General features: G+C 42.5%; 1 protein-coding gene across 10 annotated transcripts; it reads right to left on the minus strand.

The window, feature by feature from the left end:
* Window positions 1-3314: 3314 nt before the first annotated feature.
* On the minus strand, window positions 3315-20396 carry irf2b (interferon regulatory factor 2b). 10 transcript variants are annotated; one of them, XM_061786731.1, is made up of 11 exons: window positions 19785-20013; window positions 18018-18112; window positions 17759-17858; window positions 17401-17577; window positions 16483-16529; window positions 15895-16003; window positions 15626-15658; window positions 14253-14290; window positions 13733-13767; window positions 3558-3661; window positions 3315-3476 (listed from the first exon to the last, which is right to left on the minus strand). In XM_061786731.1, exons 1-10 carry the CDS (start codon window positions 19873-19875, stop codon window positions 3598-3600), a joined length of 789 nt encoding a protein of 262 aa, XP_061642715.1. In that variant the 5' UTR covers window positions 19876-20013; the 3' UTR covers window positions 3315-3476; window positions 3558-3597. The 10 variants fall into 10 exon arrangements, with proteins under 10 accessions (XP_061642715.1, XP_061642711.1, XP_061642713.1 ...); XM_061786727.1 differs by having other exon boundaries at window positions 15500-15658; window positions 19785-19995; XM_061786729.1 differs by lacking the exon at window positions 3558-3661 and adding an exon at window positions 6133-6193 and having other exon boundaries at window positions 15500-15658; window positions 19785-19993.
* Window positions 20397-20401: the final 5 nt, after the last annotated feature.

Here is a 20401-nt window from a genome sequence, read left to right on the forward strand (position 1 = left end):
GGCAAAAAAGATTGAGAAAGTTGAGGAATGCTCATCAAACACCTGTTTCCCACAGGTGAACAGGCTCATTGGGAACAGGTGGGTGCCATGATTGGGTAGAAAAGGAGCTTCCCTGAATTGCTCAGTCATTCACAAGCAAAGATAAGGTGAGGTTCACCTCTTTGTGAACAAGTGCGTGAGAAAATAGTCGAACAGTTGAAGGACAATGTTCCTCAACGTACAATTGCAAGGAATTTAGGGGTTTCATCATCTACGGTCCATAATATCATCAAAAGGTTCAGAGAATCTGGAGAAATCACTGCATGTAAGCGGCGAGGCCAAAAACCAACATTGAATGCTCGTGACCTTCGATCCCTCAGGCGGCACTGCATCAAAAACCAACATCAATGTGTAAAGGATATCACCACATGGGCTCAGGAACACTTCAGAAAACCAATGTCAGTTTGGCGCTACATCCGTAAGTGCAACTTGAAACTCTACTATGCAAAGCAAAAGCCATTTATCAACAAAACCCAGAAACGCCGCCGGCTTCTCTGGGCCCGAGCTCATCTAAGATGGACCGACGCAAAGTGGAAAAGTGTTCTGTGGTCCGACGAGTCCACATTTCAAATTGTTTTTGGAAATTGTGGATGTCGTGTCCTCCGGGCCAAAGAGGAGAAGAACCATCCGGACTGTTATGGACACAAAGTTCAAAAGCCAGAATCTATGATGGTATGAGGCTGTGTTAGGGCCAATGGCATGGGTAACTTATACATCTGTCAAGGCACCATTAATGCTGAAAGGTACATACAAGTTTTGGAGAAACATATGCTGCCATCCAAGCGACGTCTTTTTCATGGACGCCCCTGCTTATTTCAGCAAGACAATGCCAAACCACATTCTGCATGTGTTACAACACCGTGGCTTTGTAGTAAAAGAGTGCGCATACTAGACTGGCCAGCCTGCAGTCCAGACCTGTCTCCCATTGAAAATGTGTGGCGCATTATGAAGCGTAAAATACACAATGGAGACCCCGGACTGTTGAACAGCTGAAGTTGTACATCAAGCAAGAATGGGAAAGAATTCCACCTACAAAGCTTCAACAATTAGTGTCCTCAGTTCCCAAACGTTTGTTGAATGTTGTTAAAAGAAAAGGTGATGTAACACAGTGGTAAACATGACCCTGTCCAGCTTTTTTGGAACGTGTTGCAGCCATAAAATTCTAAGTTCATGATTATTTGCTAAAAACTATAAAGTTTATCAGTTTGAACATTAAATATCTTGTCTTTGTAGCGTATTCAATTAAATATAGGTTGAACATGATTTGCAAATTTTGTATTCTGTTTTTATTTGTTTAACACAACGTCCCAACTTCATAGGAATTGGGGTTGTAGTTAGATCTTTTCTTTTGAAACTTCGAAACAACCCCTAATGTTTTACAGCGTGCAGCCAGTGGCTAAGGTCCTTAAAAACGCGTAGCGAGCCATGCGGTGCCTGTTGTATTCCATCCGTCCATTTTCTGAGCCGCTTCTCCTTACTAGGGTTGCGAGCGTGCTGGAGCCTATCCCAGCTATCATCGGGCAGGAGGCGGGGTACACCCTCAACTGGTTGCCAGCCAATCGCAGGGCACATGCAAACAAACAACCATTCGCACTCACATTCACACCTACGGGCAATTTAGAGTCTTCAATAAACCATACATGTTTATGGGATGTGGGAGGAAACCGGAGTGCACGGGGAGAACATGCAAAGTCCACACAGGCGGAAGAAACAAAGAAAGATTAGAATGTTTTTATATAAAACTTTTATGCTGTATGCACTATATGTGAGCCCTAATAATACTTATTTAAAATGTGAATTTCATGTATAGTTTACACATTAATTTTACGTAAATGTGTTGTTGTTGTTTAAACTACAGTTCATACACAAATATAAAAAAAATTGCAATTGGCATGAAGTTTTGCCAGGTGATTAGCATTCCTGACAAGTTTCATCATGCATGACTCGTGCTGATCAAGTAAGCATTTTGCAATTCAGCATTGTTGAGCCATGATTTCAAATACAAATTCTCCAATGCTTTTTGTGTAATATATCCCCACACACATACAAACATACATACATACATACATACATACGCACGTAGATATACATACAGTATATATGCTGGTCGGCCCCTGTACGAACGGTGTCAGAATTTTGTCCGCAATGCCGGCAGTAAGACGGATTTGTTTCCAGTGAGGGTTGGACCAATTCTGTTCATAACTTTTATGGACAGAATTTATAGGCGCAGCAAGGCGCAGAGGGGGTCCGGTTTGGTGGCCTCAGTATTGCATCTGCCATGCTCTCCAACTCTCACTGGAGCAGTTCGCAGCTGTGTGAAGCAGTTGGGATGAAAATCAGCACCTCCAAATCTGAGACCATGGTCCTCAGTCGGAAAAGGGTGGAGTGCCCTCTACAGGTCGGGGATGAGATCCTGCCCCAAGTGGAGAGGTTCAAGTATCGCCGATCGGTGCAGCATCTGCAGTGTTGCAGACTTTGAATCGCTCCGTTGTGGTCAAGAAGGAGCTAAGCCGAAAAGGCGACGCTCTCAATTTCCTGGTCCATCTAAGTACCTACCCTCACCTATGGCTGTGGCTCGTGACCTAAAGAACAAGATCAGGGATACAAGCGGCCGGAACTGAGTTTCCTCCGCAGGGTGTCCGGGCTCTCCCTTAGAGATAGGGTGAGAAGCTCAGTTATCCGGGAGGGGCTCAGAGTGGAGCCGCTGCTCTTCCGCATTGAGAAGAAGCAGATGAGGTGGCTCAGGCATCTGTTTAGGATGCCTCCTGGACACCTGATGAGTTGTTCCGGAGACGTAGCACCGGGAGGAGACCCTGGGGTCGACCCAGGACACGCTGGAGAGATTACGACTCTCAGCTTGTAGGGCAGCCTTGGCCCAATGGTTAAGATCATCTCCTGCCACCGTGGGGGACCTAGGTACAAGACCCCGACTGGACCATCCGCCAACATCCCCCGGACTCACGGCTGTAGTGTCCTTGAGCAAGACACTGATACCCCGAAATGCTCCCCAGGCACTTCAGCTGCCCCCTGCTCCAGTGTGTTCCGCTCACGTGTATGTGTTCACTGTGATGGGTTAAATGCAGAGAACAAATTTTGTGTGCATGTTCATGACAATAAAAGTGATTCTTCTTAAGTGCTGGAACAGTTTTGCTGTACCACAGGAGAGTTTGAAATACTCCCGCTGCTTATATATTTTTTTATTATTCTGATGTTTATTGAAAATGCTATCATGAACGGATGGAGACTGGACCCAAGAGCAGGCGGAGGCTGAGAGGTTGTGATGAACAGTTTATTGAAAAAGGGAAATGTAGATGGTGCTTGAGATGTGCTGGCAGGTTGTGGAGGGAGGGAATGCGTGGCAGGCGGTGACGAGGACAGGCGGATGGCTTGGGGGCGTGGTGGTAGGAATTCACTTGGCGAGGAACATGGAGGGAACACTGAGGACAAGGAGAGACACGGAGGTCAGAAAGGAGACGAGGAATTGTGTATCTTACGTGGAGACTGGGGAGCTGTTGTACCGCTGGAGAAGCTGCAATACTCTGGCAAGGCTTTCCGGGTTCAGGCAGACTTAAAAGCAGGTGGTAACAAGGGCTGATTGGTGATTGCACAGCCGAGGAAGGTGCTGGAAAAAGAGAGGGGAGACAGAGAGCGAGAGCGAGAGGGCGCAAACCGCCAGCCAGGCTCCAACAGTAGAACCGTAGGGCAGCCCATGACAAAGGCAGCCAGACAGAAAATGCTTTAAGGGGATAGAGCAGAACGCTCACCACGCAAGACCCCATTGCTGAAAAAAACACACACACATATATATATATATATATATATATATATCCATCCATCCATCCATTATCTGAGCCGCTTCTCCTCACTAGGGTCGCGGGCGTGCTGGAGCCTATCCCAGCTGTCATCGGGCAGGAGGCGGGGTACACCCTGAACTGGTTGCCAGCCAATCGCAGGGCACATTGAAACAAACAACCATTCGCACTCACAGTCATGCCTACGGGCAATTTAGAGTCTCCAATTAATGCATGTTTTTGGGATGTGGGAGGAAACCGGAGTGCCCGGAGAAAACCCACGCAGGCACGGGGAGAACATGCAAACTCCACACAGGCGGGGACGGGGATTGAACCCCGCACCTCAGAACTGTGAGGCTGACGCTCTAACCAGTCGGCCACCGTGCCGCATATATATATATATATATATATATATATATATATATATATAAAATATATATATATAAAATATATATATATATATATATATATATATATATATATATATATAACCCCTTAAATTTTTCACTTTTTTATATTGCAGTCATTTGCTAAAATCATTTACATTCATTTTTTTCTTCATTAATGTACACACAGCACCACATATTGACAGAAAAAAACTGAATTGTTGTAATTTTTGCACATTTATTAGAAAAGAAAAACTGAAATATAACACAGCCATAAGTATTCAGTATTTAGTAGCTCAGTATTTAGTAGAAGCACCCTTTTGAGCTAATACCCTTTTGGGAATGATGCAACAAGTTTTTCACACCTGGATTTGGGGATCCTATGCAATTCCTTGCAGATTCTCTCCAGTTCTGTCAGGCTGGATGGTGAACGTTGGTGAGCAGCCATTTTCAGGTCTTTCCAGAGATGCTCAGTTGTGTTTAAGTCAGGGCTCTGGCCGGGCCATTTCAAAACAGTCACGGAGTTGTTCTGAAGCCACTCCTTCAGTATTTTAGCTGTGTGCTTAGGGTGATTTTCTTTTTTGAAGATGAACCTTCAAGAGAGAACCATCTCAAGGATGAACAGAAGAAATGGACAGCACCAGACTTAGATATATGAGTGGGTCTGAAAACTTATGGCTGTGGGATATTTCAGTTTTTCTTTTTTAATAAATCTGCAAAAAATTCAACAATTACGTTTTTTTCCCCTGACAATATGGGGTGCTGTGTGTACATTAATAAGGAAAAAATTTTACTTAAAGGATTTTTGCAAATGGCTGCAATATAACAAAGTGAAAAATTTAAGGGGGTCTGAATACTTTCAGTACCCACTGTATATATATATATATATATATATATATATATATATATATATACACTGTATACAGACACACATTGTATATAGGCCTATATCAGCATTTTTTTTTAAGGGTTACATATACGTAAATGCTCAGTATTTATCATAATATTGGGTATCATTTTCGTACCGTAACACGTATAATATCTGAATTATTTTTTCACATGAAAAGGAGAATATCTTGAGTTAGAAGGCCACGAACCACGTGTCTCCTTCTGTCAGGATTCCAATAATTGCCATTATATTGGTGATTGAAAAGTAACTCCCTATTTTTAAGTACTTGTAATATGAAAAATATTACAACATATGAATAAATTATAAGTATTTTCAAATCGGGATTTACTTTTAAATAACCCTGTATATTCTCACAATTTAAGAAGCGATTGCTGGTGAATTGAAATAAGCATCGAAGCAGACACCGATGTGGTCTCCTGATTATGCTAAGATCATTTGTAGAGATTCTTGTGCATCTCTGACAACGTATGGAAATAAAGGTTATTCTGTGTCATTTAAAATAGGGGAAAGGGGGGAGAAGTGAAGCAGAGGGCATCTGAAGCAATGGTGATCTGGAAATAATGTAAGCAAAATGAACTAGCGACCGTTTTACAAGCAGAGTGTTTATAAAGACTAGTCATGAGGTTAAGAGTTGTTTGGGCGAGCAGGCAACAACAAGCCACTGGCACGAAAGACGGGAAGGAAGTTGAAACATGAGAACAGCAACTGAAACTGAAACAGCAGTTAAGTTTCTGCTCAAACTGTAGGAGACATGCGAGTGAATTTGTCGGCATCACTTCGAACAATTCTGTGGCAGTCCAACAAACTTCATTCTGTCTTGCACGGTCCATCCATGTACAAACTTGTAAACCTTGGCAAAGTAAATGTATACTGTATCTTTGCCTACAATGGAGCACAGTCCTGGGCCTGTTCAACAGTAGTAGTAAGGAGGATTTTTTTATTGTTTTTTTTTGTAACAGACATAGAAGTCATTTCTCTTGGAAGCCACATAAACCTGGACTCTGACCTTTACGAGTGCAAAAGATCATAGCTATCTGCATCTGTTCGACGTCGTAAAAAGGAAGTACCTGGAAAAAAATACAAAAGAGTCTTTATTCGGATTTACAAAGTCATTATCATACCACCAGAACTTGGCACACACAAGCCCGATTGTTCTTTCCTCTACTCAAGTAACAATTGCCCTTTACGGGTGAGACAGATACATAACTTAAATGCAATGGTTTTTCATTTGTGTATTCATAGAGTACATTACATTGTACATTATGCAGGTTCTTTATAATTACTTTACAGCAGACGACCCAAGTTCACTGTTGTGCGTATTGCCTTACGAGTGGTTAAGAGCATTGCTCAACGTCAGCGCTGGTATTGCGTTGTCTCTAAAGGTCAACTGATGAACTCACTTGCCAATTTCACCCCGATAAAACAAACGCAACAGCATTCGCGCAAATCGTGATAGATATAACACAACGCACGACCCTTAAGAATGCAAACCACACGCTCAAAAATACTTAGCAATTCCACAAAGGACATTAAAAACACGTTAAGTGCTTTTGCATGACACTGCATCTCGTTTCACCTAGGTGTACCTAATATATTGGCAAGAGAGTTTATACCAGCAGCCCTTTAGCACATTTACTGCATGCACATGATACAACAAATACAGGAAGACAATATCCGGAGGATGAAAATTGCTGACATATTTAACAGAGTTAAAAAAAATAAAAATAAAAAGCACATTTGGTAAGTGTATCCCACCTCTGTAATCTCAAAACCCTTTTTAATTTAATTTTAAAAATACATTACATTGAAGAATCATGACAATTACTGTCTGTGCTTCCAGTGTAAATTGTTTTTTTTGTTTTTGTTTTTTTTTAACTTTGGTTTAAGAAATAACGGATTCCCAATTGACTTTATGCTATCTGACACAAATGCTTGGCTTCCTATATGTGAAAAGGTTCATTACTATACATTCTACATACAATGTCTCTGTCTCAATTTAATCATTTGTGCGACATCAGCATTTTCTGTTCTGCTGTACTTTTGACCACCTTTGTACATTTTTAGCAATACTGAAGAGTATATGGTCGTTTTGACGGCACACATTTTTGACTACATACATAATCCAAATTTAGTCAATTGATGAGAACGTAAAACTTTTGGTGAGCATGTTTCGTCATCTGTTCCATATACAGTTGAGACCAGAAGTATTTTGAGGAGTGAATTGTATCATTTAATGATCTGCTACAGAGAATGCAAAATCTTATTTCTATATGAAACAAAAACATTTTGAACTCTTCAAAAAAAAAAAAAAAAAAAAAAAAAAAAAAAGAGAGAGGCTTGGTTGAAGCTTACTTTCCAATCATGAAAGTAAAAAAAAAAAAAAAAAAATCTTCAAATTTAGAAGTAAAGTTGGAAAACGAACAACTTAAATAAAAACAAATTGGGAAATATTGAGTATTGTCATGTTGGTGAAGCCGCGTGGTTCCCGGCATAAATTGTGCCATGCAGTGCTAAGAACCTTAACCCTTTTTGTCCGTGTGTCTTTCTAAAAAACTTATAATTAGAAGATTCTTTAACAGCAGTCAAGCGATCTCAACCCAATTTAGTCTTCAATCATATTTTGTTTTTTTAACAATGAATGCTCTGAATAAGTAACAACGACTCATTAAAAACTCTTTGTCAAAATACTTCTGGTTCGAACTTCAAGGAGGTTTCACCGTCTCAAGACGCTCAAGACTATGAAGTCATTTAAATGGTCTCCACAAACCTTCACTGATTAAGGTGCATGGGTAAATAGTTAAAGCCCTGAGGATCCTCCGTTTGAGGATGTATTACACTAAGACCTGAGTAAACGTGCGAAGAACATTTGCAACGTTTCGTATTCCTGCAAGGCCATCTACCCTTACCTGCATGTGTCATTGGAGACGAAAGCACAGACGGCTTGGCGCCACACACAGTATCAAAGGCACACATTAAGAATATACAGCGCACACACACAAACGGAATACAAAGTGCTGATGCGGCTTGCAAGCGAACGTGAGATATATAAACATTGATCAACAAGACCCAGAAGTGAGTGTGTCGCTGAGTCGGTCAGTTTATCTGTCTGTGCATTGGAGGGGAATTTGTCCTGAGATAATTCGATGCATACGGTTAATCAATCAAAGAAGAAAATGTGCAAGCTATTACTTCCCCCATCTTCAAACAATTAGGGCCAGATTTACTAAGATACCAAATAAACGGGTGCCAAATTAATTGCTCACGCTAAGAGATTGTGTGCACGCTGACAGTTTTCCCCAATGACCCAAGCAGTTTGGAACTTGTGGAGCAAAGTGTCAGGGGGGTTACGTGATAGAAGAGCTTCTGCTAGGACGGCGGTGGAGATGAGGATGTTGAGGATCTCGTTTGGAGTGACCAGGTGGGATAGTTAGAAACGAGCTCATAAGAGGGACAGCCAAGGTAAATGTTTAGGAGACAAAGGTGATATTTCGCCACTGTTAAATCACATAGGTGAAACCGCATGACTCCTTCTTGTGACTGGTTCTAAGTCCGCTCTTAGATCTTAGCTCGAAAATTGCATTGCTAAATAGCTGATGTTGATGAGGCTTCTCATTTGACTACGGCTCCCCCTTGGCGCAATAACCCCAATCTTTTTTACCGATAGCGGTGCCGGTTTACACATGAGGGTTTCTATAGTTTTAGTGGCCACAGGTGTCCTTCAAAGAAATGTTTCCCAGGCTGCTACACAGCTTTGAACTAATGTTTTCTTCATAAAATGTCACTCCGTGTGTTCCATCACAATGTCTTTGAAAATTAGGACCTTAGCTAACCCATTCAGTAACCGAATAAGGAGACTTTCACCAGTAAATTGTGTTCTTGAAACATCTCCCAATGACCACGTGATACCTTGAATAGTCTCTGAGATATACTTCATGAGCACTGATAAACCAGTCACTCTTTGACATTCATTTTGCTGTCCATAATGCAATCAACATGTAAACTAAAAATGGACATCGATTAAATGATCTGGGTAATTTAAAGGACTATTCAAATTGCATCAGCCATACCACAAAGAGAAAGTTTGGCCCAGTTTAGTGGTACTTAAAATATAAACATTGCTCAAATTAACGTTTTAAAAGGATAACATTTTTCCTCATGAGTGATAATATACAATTTTCATCACAATTCTGTGCCTTTCATTCCAAAATGTCATCCCATAATGATACACACAACTTAGTCACACAGTGGGGACGGAAAGTTTTCAGACCCCCTTCAATTTTTCACTCTTTGTGCAGCCATTTGTTAAAATCATTTAAGTTATTTTTTTTCATCATTAAATCTACACACAGCACCCCATATAGACAGAAAAAAAAAACATAATTGTTGAATTTTTTTCTGATTTATTAAAAAAGAAAAACTGAAATATCACACACCAGTATTAGTATTTAGTATTAAGTATTTAGACCCTTTACCGTGACACTCATATTTAACTCGGGTGCCGTCCATTTCTTCTGATGATCCTTGAGATGGTTCTCCACCTTCATTGGAGTCCAGCTGTGTTTGATTATACTGATTGGACTTGATTAGGAAAGCCTCGCACCTGTCTATGTAAGACCTTACAGCTCACAGTGCATGTCAGAGCAAATGACGATCATGAGGTCAAAGGAACTGCCTGAAGAGCTCAGAGACGGAATTGTGGCAAGGCACAGATCTGGCCAAGGTTGCAAAAATATTTCTGCTGCACTTAAGGTTCCGAAGAGCACAGTGGCCTCCATATTCCTTAAACGGAAGACGTTTGGGACGACCAGAACCCTTCCCAGAGTTGGCCATCCGGTCAAACTGAGCAATCGGGGGAGAAGAGCCTTGGTGAGAGAGGTAAAGAAGAACCCAAAGATCACTGTGGCTGAGCTCCAGAGATGCAGTCGGGAGAAAGTTCTAGAAAGTCAACCATCACTGCAGCCCTCCACCAGTCAGGGCTTTATGGCAGAGTGGCCCGACGGAAGCCTCTCCTCAGTGCAAGACACATGAAAGCCCGCATGGAGTTTGCTAAGAAAACACCCGAAGGACTCCAAGATGGCGAGAAATAAGATTCTCTGGTTTGATGAGCCCAAGTTAGAACTTGCCTGCCACGGGAGCTGTTGAGGCAGTTCTACACAGCGGTCATCGAATCAGTCCTGTGTTCTTCCATCACAGTCTGGTTTGGTGCTGCTACAAAAAAAGGACAAACTACGACTGCAACGGAAAATCAAAACTGCTGAAAGGATTGTCGGTACCCCCCTACTCACCCTTGAGGACTTGCACGCTGCCAGAACTAAGACAAGAGCGTGCAAAATCCTCTCGGACCCTCCGCATTCCGGTCACCGGCTCTTCCGGCTCCTTCCCTCAGGTAGGCGCTACCGATCAATGCAAACTAGAACTAGCAGACATTCCAACAGCTTCTTCCCTCTTGCGATCAACTTTTTAAACAACTAACCTACAATTCCATTGCAACATGCTGCCATTTTTTTTTATTTTATTTAATTTTTTGTCTTGAGTTTGTTGACACATTTCTGTGGGGCCAATTATATATTACTCGTGCACTCACTGTAGTAGTCTCGCCACGCTGCACTATTTGCATATCTGTTGTTGACCAATACTGGCCACTCATGCCAGAGTAGCATCTGCTCCACTTGCACGCTGGCTGAGGAGTATCTGCAACATTTGCACAATCAACATTGTCCCAGATTATCGCGCTACTCGTCACTTTAAACCGCATACACTCCTTGAAGTCTCGGCGCCCTTTGCACAATGATCATTGTACCGGACTATTTCTATTAGTCATTCACACTGCTCTAAGTGCTCGAGGGGGAAAAAATTTGTGTCAATGTCTTTATGTCTCAAAAGTGTTCTCTGTCAATTGACTGTCTGTTGTCGGACTAGAGCGGCTCCAACTACCGGAGACAAATTCCTTGTGTGTTTTTGCCATACTTGGCAAATAAAGATGATTCTGATTCAAAAAAGACAATGACCCGAAGCACAAAGCTAAAATGATGAAGGAGTGGCTTCAGAACAACTCTGTGAATGTTTTTGAATGGCTCAGCCAGAGCCCTGACTTAAACCCAATTGAGCATCTCTGGAGAGACCTGAAAATGGCTGCCCACCAACGTTCACCATCCAACCTGACAGAACTGGAGAGGATCTGCAAGGAGGAAGGGCCTGAATACTTATGGCTGTGTGATATTTCAGTTTTTCTTTTTTTCATAAATCTGAAAAAAAATTCAAAAATTTCGTTTTTTTTTTTCTCAATATGGGGTACTGTGTGTACATTAATTTGGGAAAAAAATACATGATTTTAGCAAATGGCTGCAATAGAAAAAAAGAGGGGGTCTGAATACTTTCCGTACCCACTGTATGCTTATTTAAATGAAGTACTTCTGTTTTATTTTGTAGAATGTTCACCATATTAAACAGAAAGGTAGTTTTTCTTTTTTCCTAAATAAATGTCTATACCGGCATGGTAGCCGCCTGGTTTGCACATCTGCCTCACAGTTCTGGGGATCGGGGTTCAAGTCCCGGCCCCGCCTGTGTGGAGTTTGCATGTTCTCATGTTCTTAATTGAAGTTTGTAAATTGGTGTGAATGTGAGTGCGAATGGTTGGTTGTTTGTTTCTATGTGCCCTGCGATTGGCTGGCGACCAGTTCAGGGTGTGCCCCGCCTCTCGCCCGATGATAGCCGGGATAGGCTCCAGCATGCCCGACATTTCTATACCAGCTTTGCATTTATATAATTTTTTCAAAAGTCTAAATTGTTTAGCAATTTAAAGAGAAGTAAATAATTATCTTTATAATTTTGCACTTACATGCACTTTAAAAATACTTTTTTTTTTTTTTTTTAGTGGCCACTAAAAATATAGAAACCGTCTTCTGCCTTTCAAATACGACAAATGAATTGCACGTCTATTTTGCCCGATTGGCAGACGCAATTCTGGGCGCGCCCTGTTCGTCGAGCGAAACGTCCGTTTGCGTGCCCAGTCAGGTTTGCGCCCGATTTTGCACATGCGCACCTTGAGCAAATCAGGCCCTGAGCGATTAAAAAGCATTTCCTGCAAGAGGCTGAAAAGTAAGCAGATGGACAGCAATGATGCCATGGTATTGTCCCTGAAGGCAAACTCACAACAACCTGTTCCATGCTGACCCTTGCCCCGAACCCCCCCCCCCCCCGCCCCTCCTCTTGAACTCACACTGCGCTGTATTTTCGAGGTGTACAAACTTTTCATTCGTCACTCAAAAAATAACGGCTGTTCATATTAGTTGTGCGGAGCTACGTAAATCGCTGTCGTTTTGTTAGTTCTTGGCAAGCTACTGCAAATTTGGAACTTTTTTTGCAAGGGTGAATCAGTTTGAGTGCGACTGATTATAACCGCACATACGAGTCTGTCTACAAGCACAGTATGATTTCCTTGTGTGAGCGGGCCCAAAGGGACAAATTTGCATGGCATCTGGGCATTAACGATATGCTCTCATGATATTCCCTGACTTAATTTTTCCGATGGTATTTTTTTGCGCTTTCTACAACAGGATCTCTCGGCATTCCCACAATATTTCGTGACAAATGTGCAGTTATAACTTAGTAGTAGCACAAAAAAAAAAAAAAAGTTTAAAATACGTTTTTTGGTTGTTTCTTAATAAAAACAAATATTTTCCTTCATAAGAAGTACAAGTTAAACAGGTTTGACAATTTTTCAAGTACAGTAGTATATCTTAAAACAATAGTCAGGGGTTCACATGAATGCTTGAACAGTTTCTGCAGGAAGTCATGTTTTCTCCTGTTCATAATGGCCATTAAATGACTTCTCAAAGTAAAATATCCTTGCACAGCTGTGTGCTAAATTGAATTTACATGACGAAGTAGGTTTTTATATATATATATATATATATATACTTTTTGGACAAAACACATTTCATGGAATGGCATTTAACTATACTGAGGTATACCTTATGGCAAGTATGAACCGGAGGAATGAACGCAAGCTGGTCAGACTGGTTCTATGCATAGGTACTGTACTGCATACCGCCATCCAACTACTGTCTTAAACCACACTTGTCAGTAGTCACTTCTTCTACCCGTGGTGTTAAGTGCCAGATTGTGGGGAACAAACAATGTTTCTGAAGCAATGGTTTGAGTCACACTGAATTCAAGTTTGATGAGTCGTGTCCTACACCGGTTGAGACGCTAAGGAAACCAAAATGCCTGTGCGTTGTCTTAAATGTGGGCGATGCATTTGCAGAGAACGGCAGAAGACAAGTGCAAACAGAGCATATTTGTCAATTGGTTGCAGAAAAAAAAGGGTAATGTCTGACTTAAATAAATCGAGCAACTTGTCGTCTTGAGGTTAACAGGAGGTGACATCGGAGGTTTTCATAATGACGCTGGCCCGCATCTCATGAGTGTGGCCGGGTATGGAAGATGTGAGTGAGTTCTGGCTGCAAGGCGTTGTCCAGCTTTCGCTGTGATAGCTGATGTGGGGGTCAGGGTCTCGCATGGTGGTTATTCGGCAGTAAGGTTTGCTTCCTCTAACGAAGGTGGCCATGCCAGGGAGGGAAGAGGGGGACACCTTAAGAACTGACCTGCCATGATCCCGCCTCCAGGCTGGATTGACAACCTGTGAGCCAAGGCAAAGGACAGGACGTTATGAGGATGGTAAATTGCTTAGAAGCAAAACGACATCAACACGGTGGGGCCCATTTCTGATTGACAGATGGAATTATGGTCAGCGCCAGAAAATGGATGGATGGCTAGTTAACCGTTACAAATTTATAAACAATCGGTTTACACAATGATGGTTCCAAATTAGGTCATAACTCGTACTTAAAAAAATAAAAAATATAAAAAATATTTTTGTTTTTTGTACATTATAATTTATATTCTATTTCTACATATGATTCATCTTCCAAAACATTCAAAATAAGTATTTTGTCAATGTTGAAGTTGGAAATGGATTAGTGCAATTTCATATGTGTGTTACATTCATTGCAGGTACGCGTACATTGAACTACTGTGTAAAGTAAGGCTGTTAATGTTTGATCGTTCCTGGGCAAGAGCATCGTGTGTGTGTGTGTGTGTGTGTGTGTGGAACAGGAGACTCACCTGTTCGGTGTCCTCAATTTCGCTGTCGGTGTCGCTGCCTGCAAAGAGAAATCCAAATTGAATTTGCACTCAGCAGACGACAAATTTAGAACCAAGCAACATGAAAGAAGCAAAAAGAGCAGCAAGGACACGCGTCTATCAAGAGAGAAAGGGAATTGTGAAATTCAGCTCCGAAATCCCATCGTGTGTTAAGCTTCAAGAAACCGCGTCGTTGGGGATGTCACTGCTATTTTAATTTCACACTTGGCTTACGACGACAAGCTGAGAACACTAAACTACTGTTAGCGGTTATGGGCTGTTTCACGAGTATAAGCGCTGTTCCCAGCTGCAGATAAGATAAGAAGAATACTATACAGAACCTACTGACACAAAATGAATTATGTAACATGGGAAAATAGTGGGAAGAAAGACCGGTAGTGGTGGGCAAGGGACCACGTTTTTATTTTTTGCCTTGTGTTGTGCATTTCAAAACAATCAACAAGAATCCAAGCCAAAAATGAACCATATTGTCAGTTTCATGCGTGTGATGTTGATGTCTTGTAAATATAAGAACAATTAAAGAAAAAAAAAAGACTGTAGCAGCCACGCTCATGACTCATTGCCAATTTGCTAACTGATTGCGGCAGTTATCCGTAACATCTGGCAACTATTGGACTATAATATTGTTCACCTCTCTCACTGTGCTTCTTTTTAGGCTTTTGTGAAGCACCACGCGCTCCGGGTTGAACGAATTAGTTCGACGACTCGACGGGTCAACGTTACTCCTCCGCATCGACGTTTTGAAGCTTGAAGTCGACCAATCCCCTTTTTAGCATTTCGTTTACCGATCGGCCACTTTGCACAGGACCATCAGGATATCGGTTTCAGATCACAACACGCACCTGCATCACGACATTGTGTCGTAACACGTCGCAGTGCCGCATATGGCCGTACTACGCTACTAGCGTGTGGAAATATTTCACCCAAAAAATGAGACAGATAGGGCGGTGACCGACTGGTTGGCACATCTGCCTCACAGTTCTGAGGACCGGGGTTCAAATCCCGGGCCCGCCTGTGTGGAGTTTGCAAGTCTGGATCTTGAAAGATCCAGACTTTCGAGACACGCAGTCGGTGAACAATATTGATAGCAGAATAGAAGCATGTGTTGCTCGGTTCTGGTTTGGATTTCTGAAACCTTGGTCCGTGTCACTGATCTACTTGTAAAAAAGGTGGTGGAATGTGTTGTGCCTGCCTGTGTGGTGTCTCACCGCTACATGAAGACACGGGAGAGATTTGAAAAGGGTACAAGTGGGACGAGCTCACGGACGAGCTCACGGTCTCTTCATTCTCAGTTTTCACTTCGATTGTCTGACAGACAAATGGTAGCAGCTCACTTGCAATCACATGATCTTCGTCACCGGGAATATCTGCACAAGAACACAAGAGACATCAGTGGAATTGTTTTTGAATCACTTAGACTGTCACAGCTTCATGTCCAAATTAAATACAGCAAATGCTACATTGTGACTTTTTTTAGTGAAAGGGTTGAATTCCTTCTGTTCCCTTGTCCTTTAAATATCAACAATATATGCCGTGCAAGTAGTATATATTAAAAATGTGATGTGTCTGGACTGAAGTACAACTGAACACAAGTGAATTACACCTTTGGTCGTGTGGGGCATCTCTACTGCAGCTTGCGATTCCAGTTTGATGTCCTCAACATGCACAGCTTGAAAGACAAGCGGCGTCCTGTCAAAAGACAGAGACGCTACCTGAGAGAGAGAGCACGAGAGAGCGCAAAGATAAAGACAGGCAGCCAGTACCTCGATACAGTCGTCGACTGTATAGTGTTGATAAGAATCATATTATACAGGTAAGTCACTTCTTGCTACGGCATGTTACGCTGTATTTTTTCTTTTGTTTTAACTTGATTGCTGACGCATCATGTTACAAGCGCTACAAGCAACTCATTGGAAAATGTCGAACTTGGATTCGTAAAACGATTCGTAGAACGCTTAACTAAGACAATGTGAAACTGTACACCAAATCTTACAGCAGCAGTGACCTCATAACATAAGCATTGGAACAAGCATGTCATTCACGTGTGAAATTACAGTTTTCTCTCAGCACTTCCGCAGCAATGCTGCCGGTTGTGGTGAGCAAAAATAAAATAAAATCATGTATGTTGTAAGCAAAAACAATACACTGCTGTCTTGACAATGCTCTGGGTTGCATGTCCGTGTTTGTCTACCTCTTTATTGGCTTTGGGCCTACTCTCTTTGTCGGTCATCTTCTTTCCTAAACGGATAGCCAGAGGAAAACACCATAAAGTAAAAAGCCAGAAACTTTCCTTAGTACAAAACAAATGGAATTGCAGTGAAACCTCTAAAGTCGACCGCATCATCGGTCTTAAGAGCCAATAATGGATTCGACCACAATTTGAGTCAAGTACGCCGCTTAAATCACATTGAAGTCGAGAATCATCAATTTGATTATGTGAAGGCTACGATGCGATTCGATTCGAATCGATGACCAACTATGGATGAACTTGAGTCGATAGATGTTGTTTCGACAACCGTATTTTTTTTCTGTGGCCGTGCAAGGTTAGAGATGTGGAAATCAGAACGGAACATTTGCCAGCAATTTGCGAAAAGCCGACAAGTTATGTTTTAATTGTGTCGATTCAAATTACAGTATTGACAAAAACACATCAAGTCTGCAGCATTTCCGGTGATAATATTTGCATTACGGTCATATCACACACAGATAAATTCATCACAACCTTCATAATAAAGGGATCGCACACTTAGTCGAGCGTGACAATTTGATGTCGGTGATGTGTGCACACACAAAACTTGAGATGTGAAAAAGCATTTGCATTTCATTTCGCGGAGGTACACTGATCGGTAAGTCATTCTAATTGTGGGCAAATCTATCATTACAACTGTTTTAGTAATAAGTAGTCACACAATAGGGAAAAAAATCAATACAATAATCCAACGGTGATCAGAAACCCTACCATTAACTGTATTTCACGTATGACTTGACTCTGGAACAGATTATGGAACACAACTAGGTTCGACCTTCGAGGTTCCACTGTGTTAAGAAGCTGAGGAGACTTTCTTTTTGAAGTCGCGCCAAATCGTCGATGACCACAAGCATCGCTTACCTCGCTTCATACCGCTCTCCGAAGATGACAGCATCTTGTAGACTCTGAAGGCATTTGTTCCTTTTTTATTGCTTTTATCCTTCACCTCCACGATATCAGGCAGGCTGTTCATCGCACAGCGGAAATTTGCCTTCCAAGTCTTAGGATCTGGCCGGTCTTTTCCTGGCTGGTATTTGCCTAGACATTCGCAGACATAACAAAATCATGGCGCAAAGTGCCAACTGATGAGGACTATGTATTTATATAGCACATTCACAGCTACTCCCTGAATAATTACACAAAAATCTTCCCCATTTCGTTAATTTTATAGCATATTTTACTTTTCCAGTCGTGACAAAAATAAATCCAATGTGTTTACCCGTATGTATGGCCCATCTCATGAAGAGAGGAGCATCTTTCTCCAGGTCCCAGCCGTGGCGAGCGGCGTGCATCCAAGGGATCTGGAAGATCCTTTTTTCCTAGATAAACGGGATACCGAAATAAGATAAGTGGCACTTGAAGTACCGTCGGTGGATTGTGGATTTACCCAAAGTATGTTGTAAAATAACGATTTGCCACTTCCATACCTTTCAATGAAGCATTTATTAAGCGCATACTCATAGAGGCAAAGTTCTTACCTTGTTAACCCATTTGAGGCCTGGTATCTGGCAGGAGTTGATCTGTTCCTCCAGCCATGGCCTCATCCTCATTCTATCAACAGGCATCTTGGTATCTGAACACAGATATACAGATCTGCATGTACAGTGGGTGTATATGGAATGTCTTTTGTGAAAAAGCCTGCGTGACAATGACAAATGCTGCGAATTTTGAAAACTTTGTTTCGCTACCATAACCCTGAATCAAGTCTGCACGTTTATAATGAGAAGATGGAATAGTCCACTGATGAAATGGGAGGGGGAGCAGTTGAAACCATCACTGTAGACGAAGCATTTTTGTGTGTTCTTAGCAGTGTTGCCACAGTTACCGTGAAAAAGTAACTCAGTTACTTTACTGATTACTTGATTTAAAAAGTAACTAAGTTGGAAAAAAGTAACTTTTTAGTGTCTTTAGAACTTTTTCACTCCCAGTGACAAGCTTAATCAGCTGTTTAACGAGCAAAACTGTGGGTGATTGACAGGGGGGGGAGAAGCACTGACGACGTGACGTCAGCCGTGCAAGCACATTTTGGAGAAAATGTAAGACTTTTAAGTGTGCCTTATGGTCGTGAAAATACGGTACTGTTGGTTTGAAGAAGTAACTGTAGTCTAATTACTTTCCCGGGAAAAGCAACGCGTTACATTGCTAAATGCCGGTTTTTGGGATCACTGGTTCTTAGGCACGTGAATGAAGGCTAAAACAAAAGTAATTGCTTTAAATTGAAGAAAACGTTAATCAGTTTTTGTGAGATCTTTGGGGCTCCAGGCAATTGCCTGTATTTGGCTTTGTGAGGCAAAATACTGTCTGCCTCACTTTGTGCTTGTATCTGCAGTTTGATGAGATCAGCAAAACTATATCCTGTATTTAACACACAAACATTAATTAAGCTATGGAAATTGAATTTTAAAAAATTCTCAAAACATATTGCAGACAGGCGGAACAGTGGGGGACTGGTTAGAACAGCTGGCTCGCAGTTCTGAGGACCCGGGTTCAAATCCGGCCTCGTCTGTGTGGAGTTTGCATGTTCTCCCCGTGCCTGTGTGGGTTTTCTCCGGGAACTCCGGTTTCCCCCCACATCCCCAAGACCTGCACGGTAAGTTGATTGAACACTCTAAATTGTCCGTAGGTGTGAATGTGAGTGCGAATGGTTGTTTGTTTCTATGTGCCCTGCGATTGGCTGGCAAGCAGTTCAGGGTGTAATAAACAAACTACCAAATTGAATGACGGGACGTGACATTTTTAAGATATAATTGAATGCTCGTCCTGGAGTTGAACGCCATATCTGTACGTCTCCGACTGCGTTTGTTAACGTGCGATGCGACGTGATCGCAGTCCGTCAGGCCAGATAAGCCGGTGGGTGGGTGGCACGCCCCGCGCGGGGGGCAAAGCGACAACTGAACAGGCCGAACCGGGTGAAACCCCGTCGGACAGACACGGCGGATAGGGGAAATACATCTATACTCCCGTTCGTGTCTTCATCAAACACCAGGCTGTAATTCATAAATCAGTCCAATTGCGGTTTAACCATTAACTCACGCCCACGGCGAGTTGCCAGATTGCACAATATGGGCCATTGACTGTTTGCCGACATGTTTTGGGAATGTTACCGCGACACTGCACTTCATTACCAAACTCCAACTGTATCAGGCTGACGTAAAGATGTGTCAAACATTCGTTGCACGTTTGTTTAAATGCTAGTGGGGGGGGGGGGGGGGGGGGGGGCTACAAATAAAATAAATGTTACTTACCAAAAACGCACATATAATCGACAGAGAAATGTTGGGCAAATGTTACGACATCACGAAGGTGATTGGAAATCCAGTGTACGACCAAATGCATGACCGCTTAAGCGCTATCGTGTGCGTGTGTGTGTGTGCGGGTGGGGGCGAAAAGACGAAAAAACACACGCGCGCGCACAGCAGCAGCGGCAAAAGTGAAAATAAAAGCTATTCCATGTAAACAAGGAGTACTTTCGGTGTCGAGCCACTGCGAGGCAGCCACGGCGAGATGCGGAAATGCTGTTTACCTGTTGCCTCGGGACAGCTCGGCTGAGCTCGAGTCGGGGCCCCGACTTTTAACGCGAGCCACGGAGGCTGGGCAATTTCCAGTCAAAAAAGGAAAGTGAGAGTTCGGTTCTGTTTGTGGCCCCAGAGCGAAAGCAAAACGAGGGTAGCGAGGGCCCGGAGCTGGAAATCCCCCCCCCCCCCTTCCTCCTGCTCGGCTCTCTTTCGAGCCGCAGCGCGGAAGTGGGTCTGTGAAACGATTCGGCGGCGGCAGATGAGTCACACTGAGCGATTTTCCCTTCGAAATCGAGGCGCTGGCGAACCGCGAAATATTTCGCCACACGCTCCGTCGCACGTGCATA

The sequence above is a fragment of the Phyllopteryx taeniolatus genome, chromosome 10 (genome assembly GCF_024500385.1).
Source record: "Phyllopteryx taeniolatus isolate TA_2022b chromosome 10, UOR_Ptae_1.2, whole genome shotgun sequence".
Classification (NCBI taxonomy): domain Eukaryota; kingdom Metazoa; phylum Chordata; class Actinopteri; order Syngnathiformes; family Syngnathidae; genus Phyllopteryx; species Phyllopteryx taeniolatus.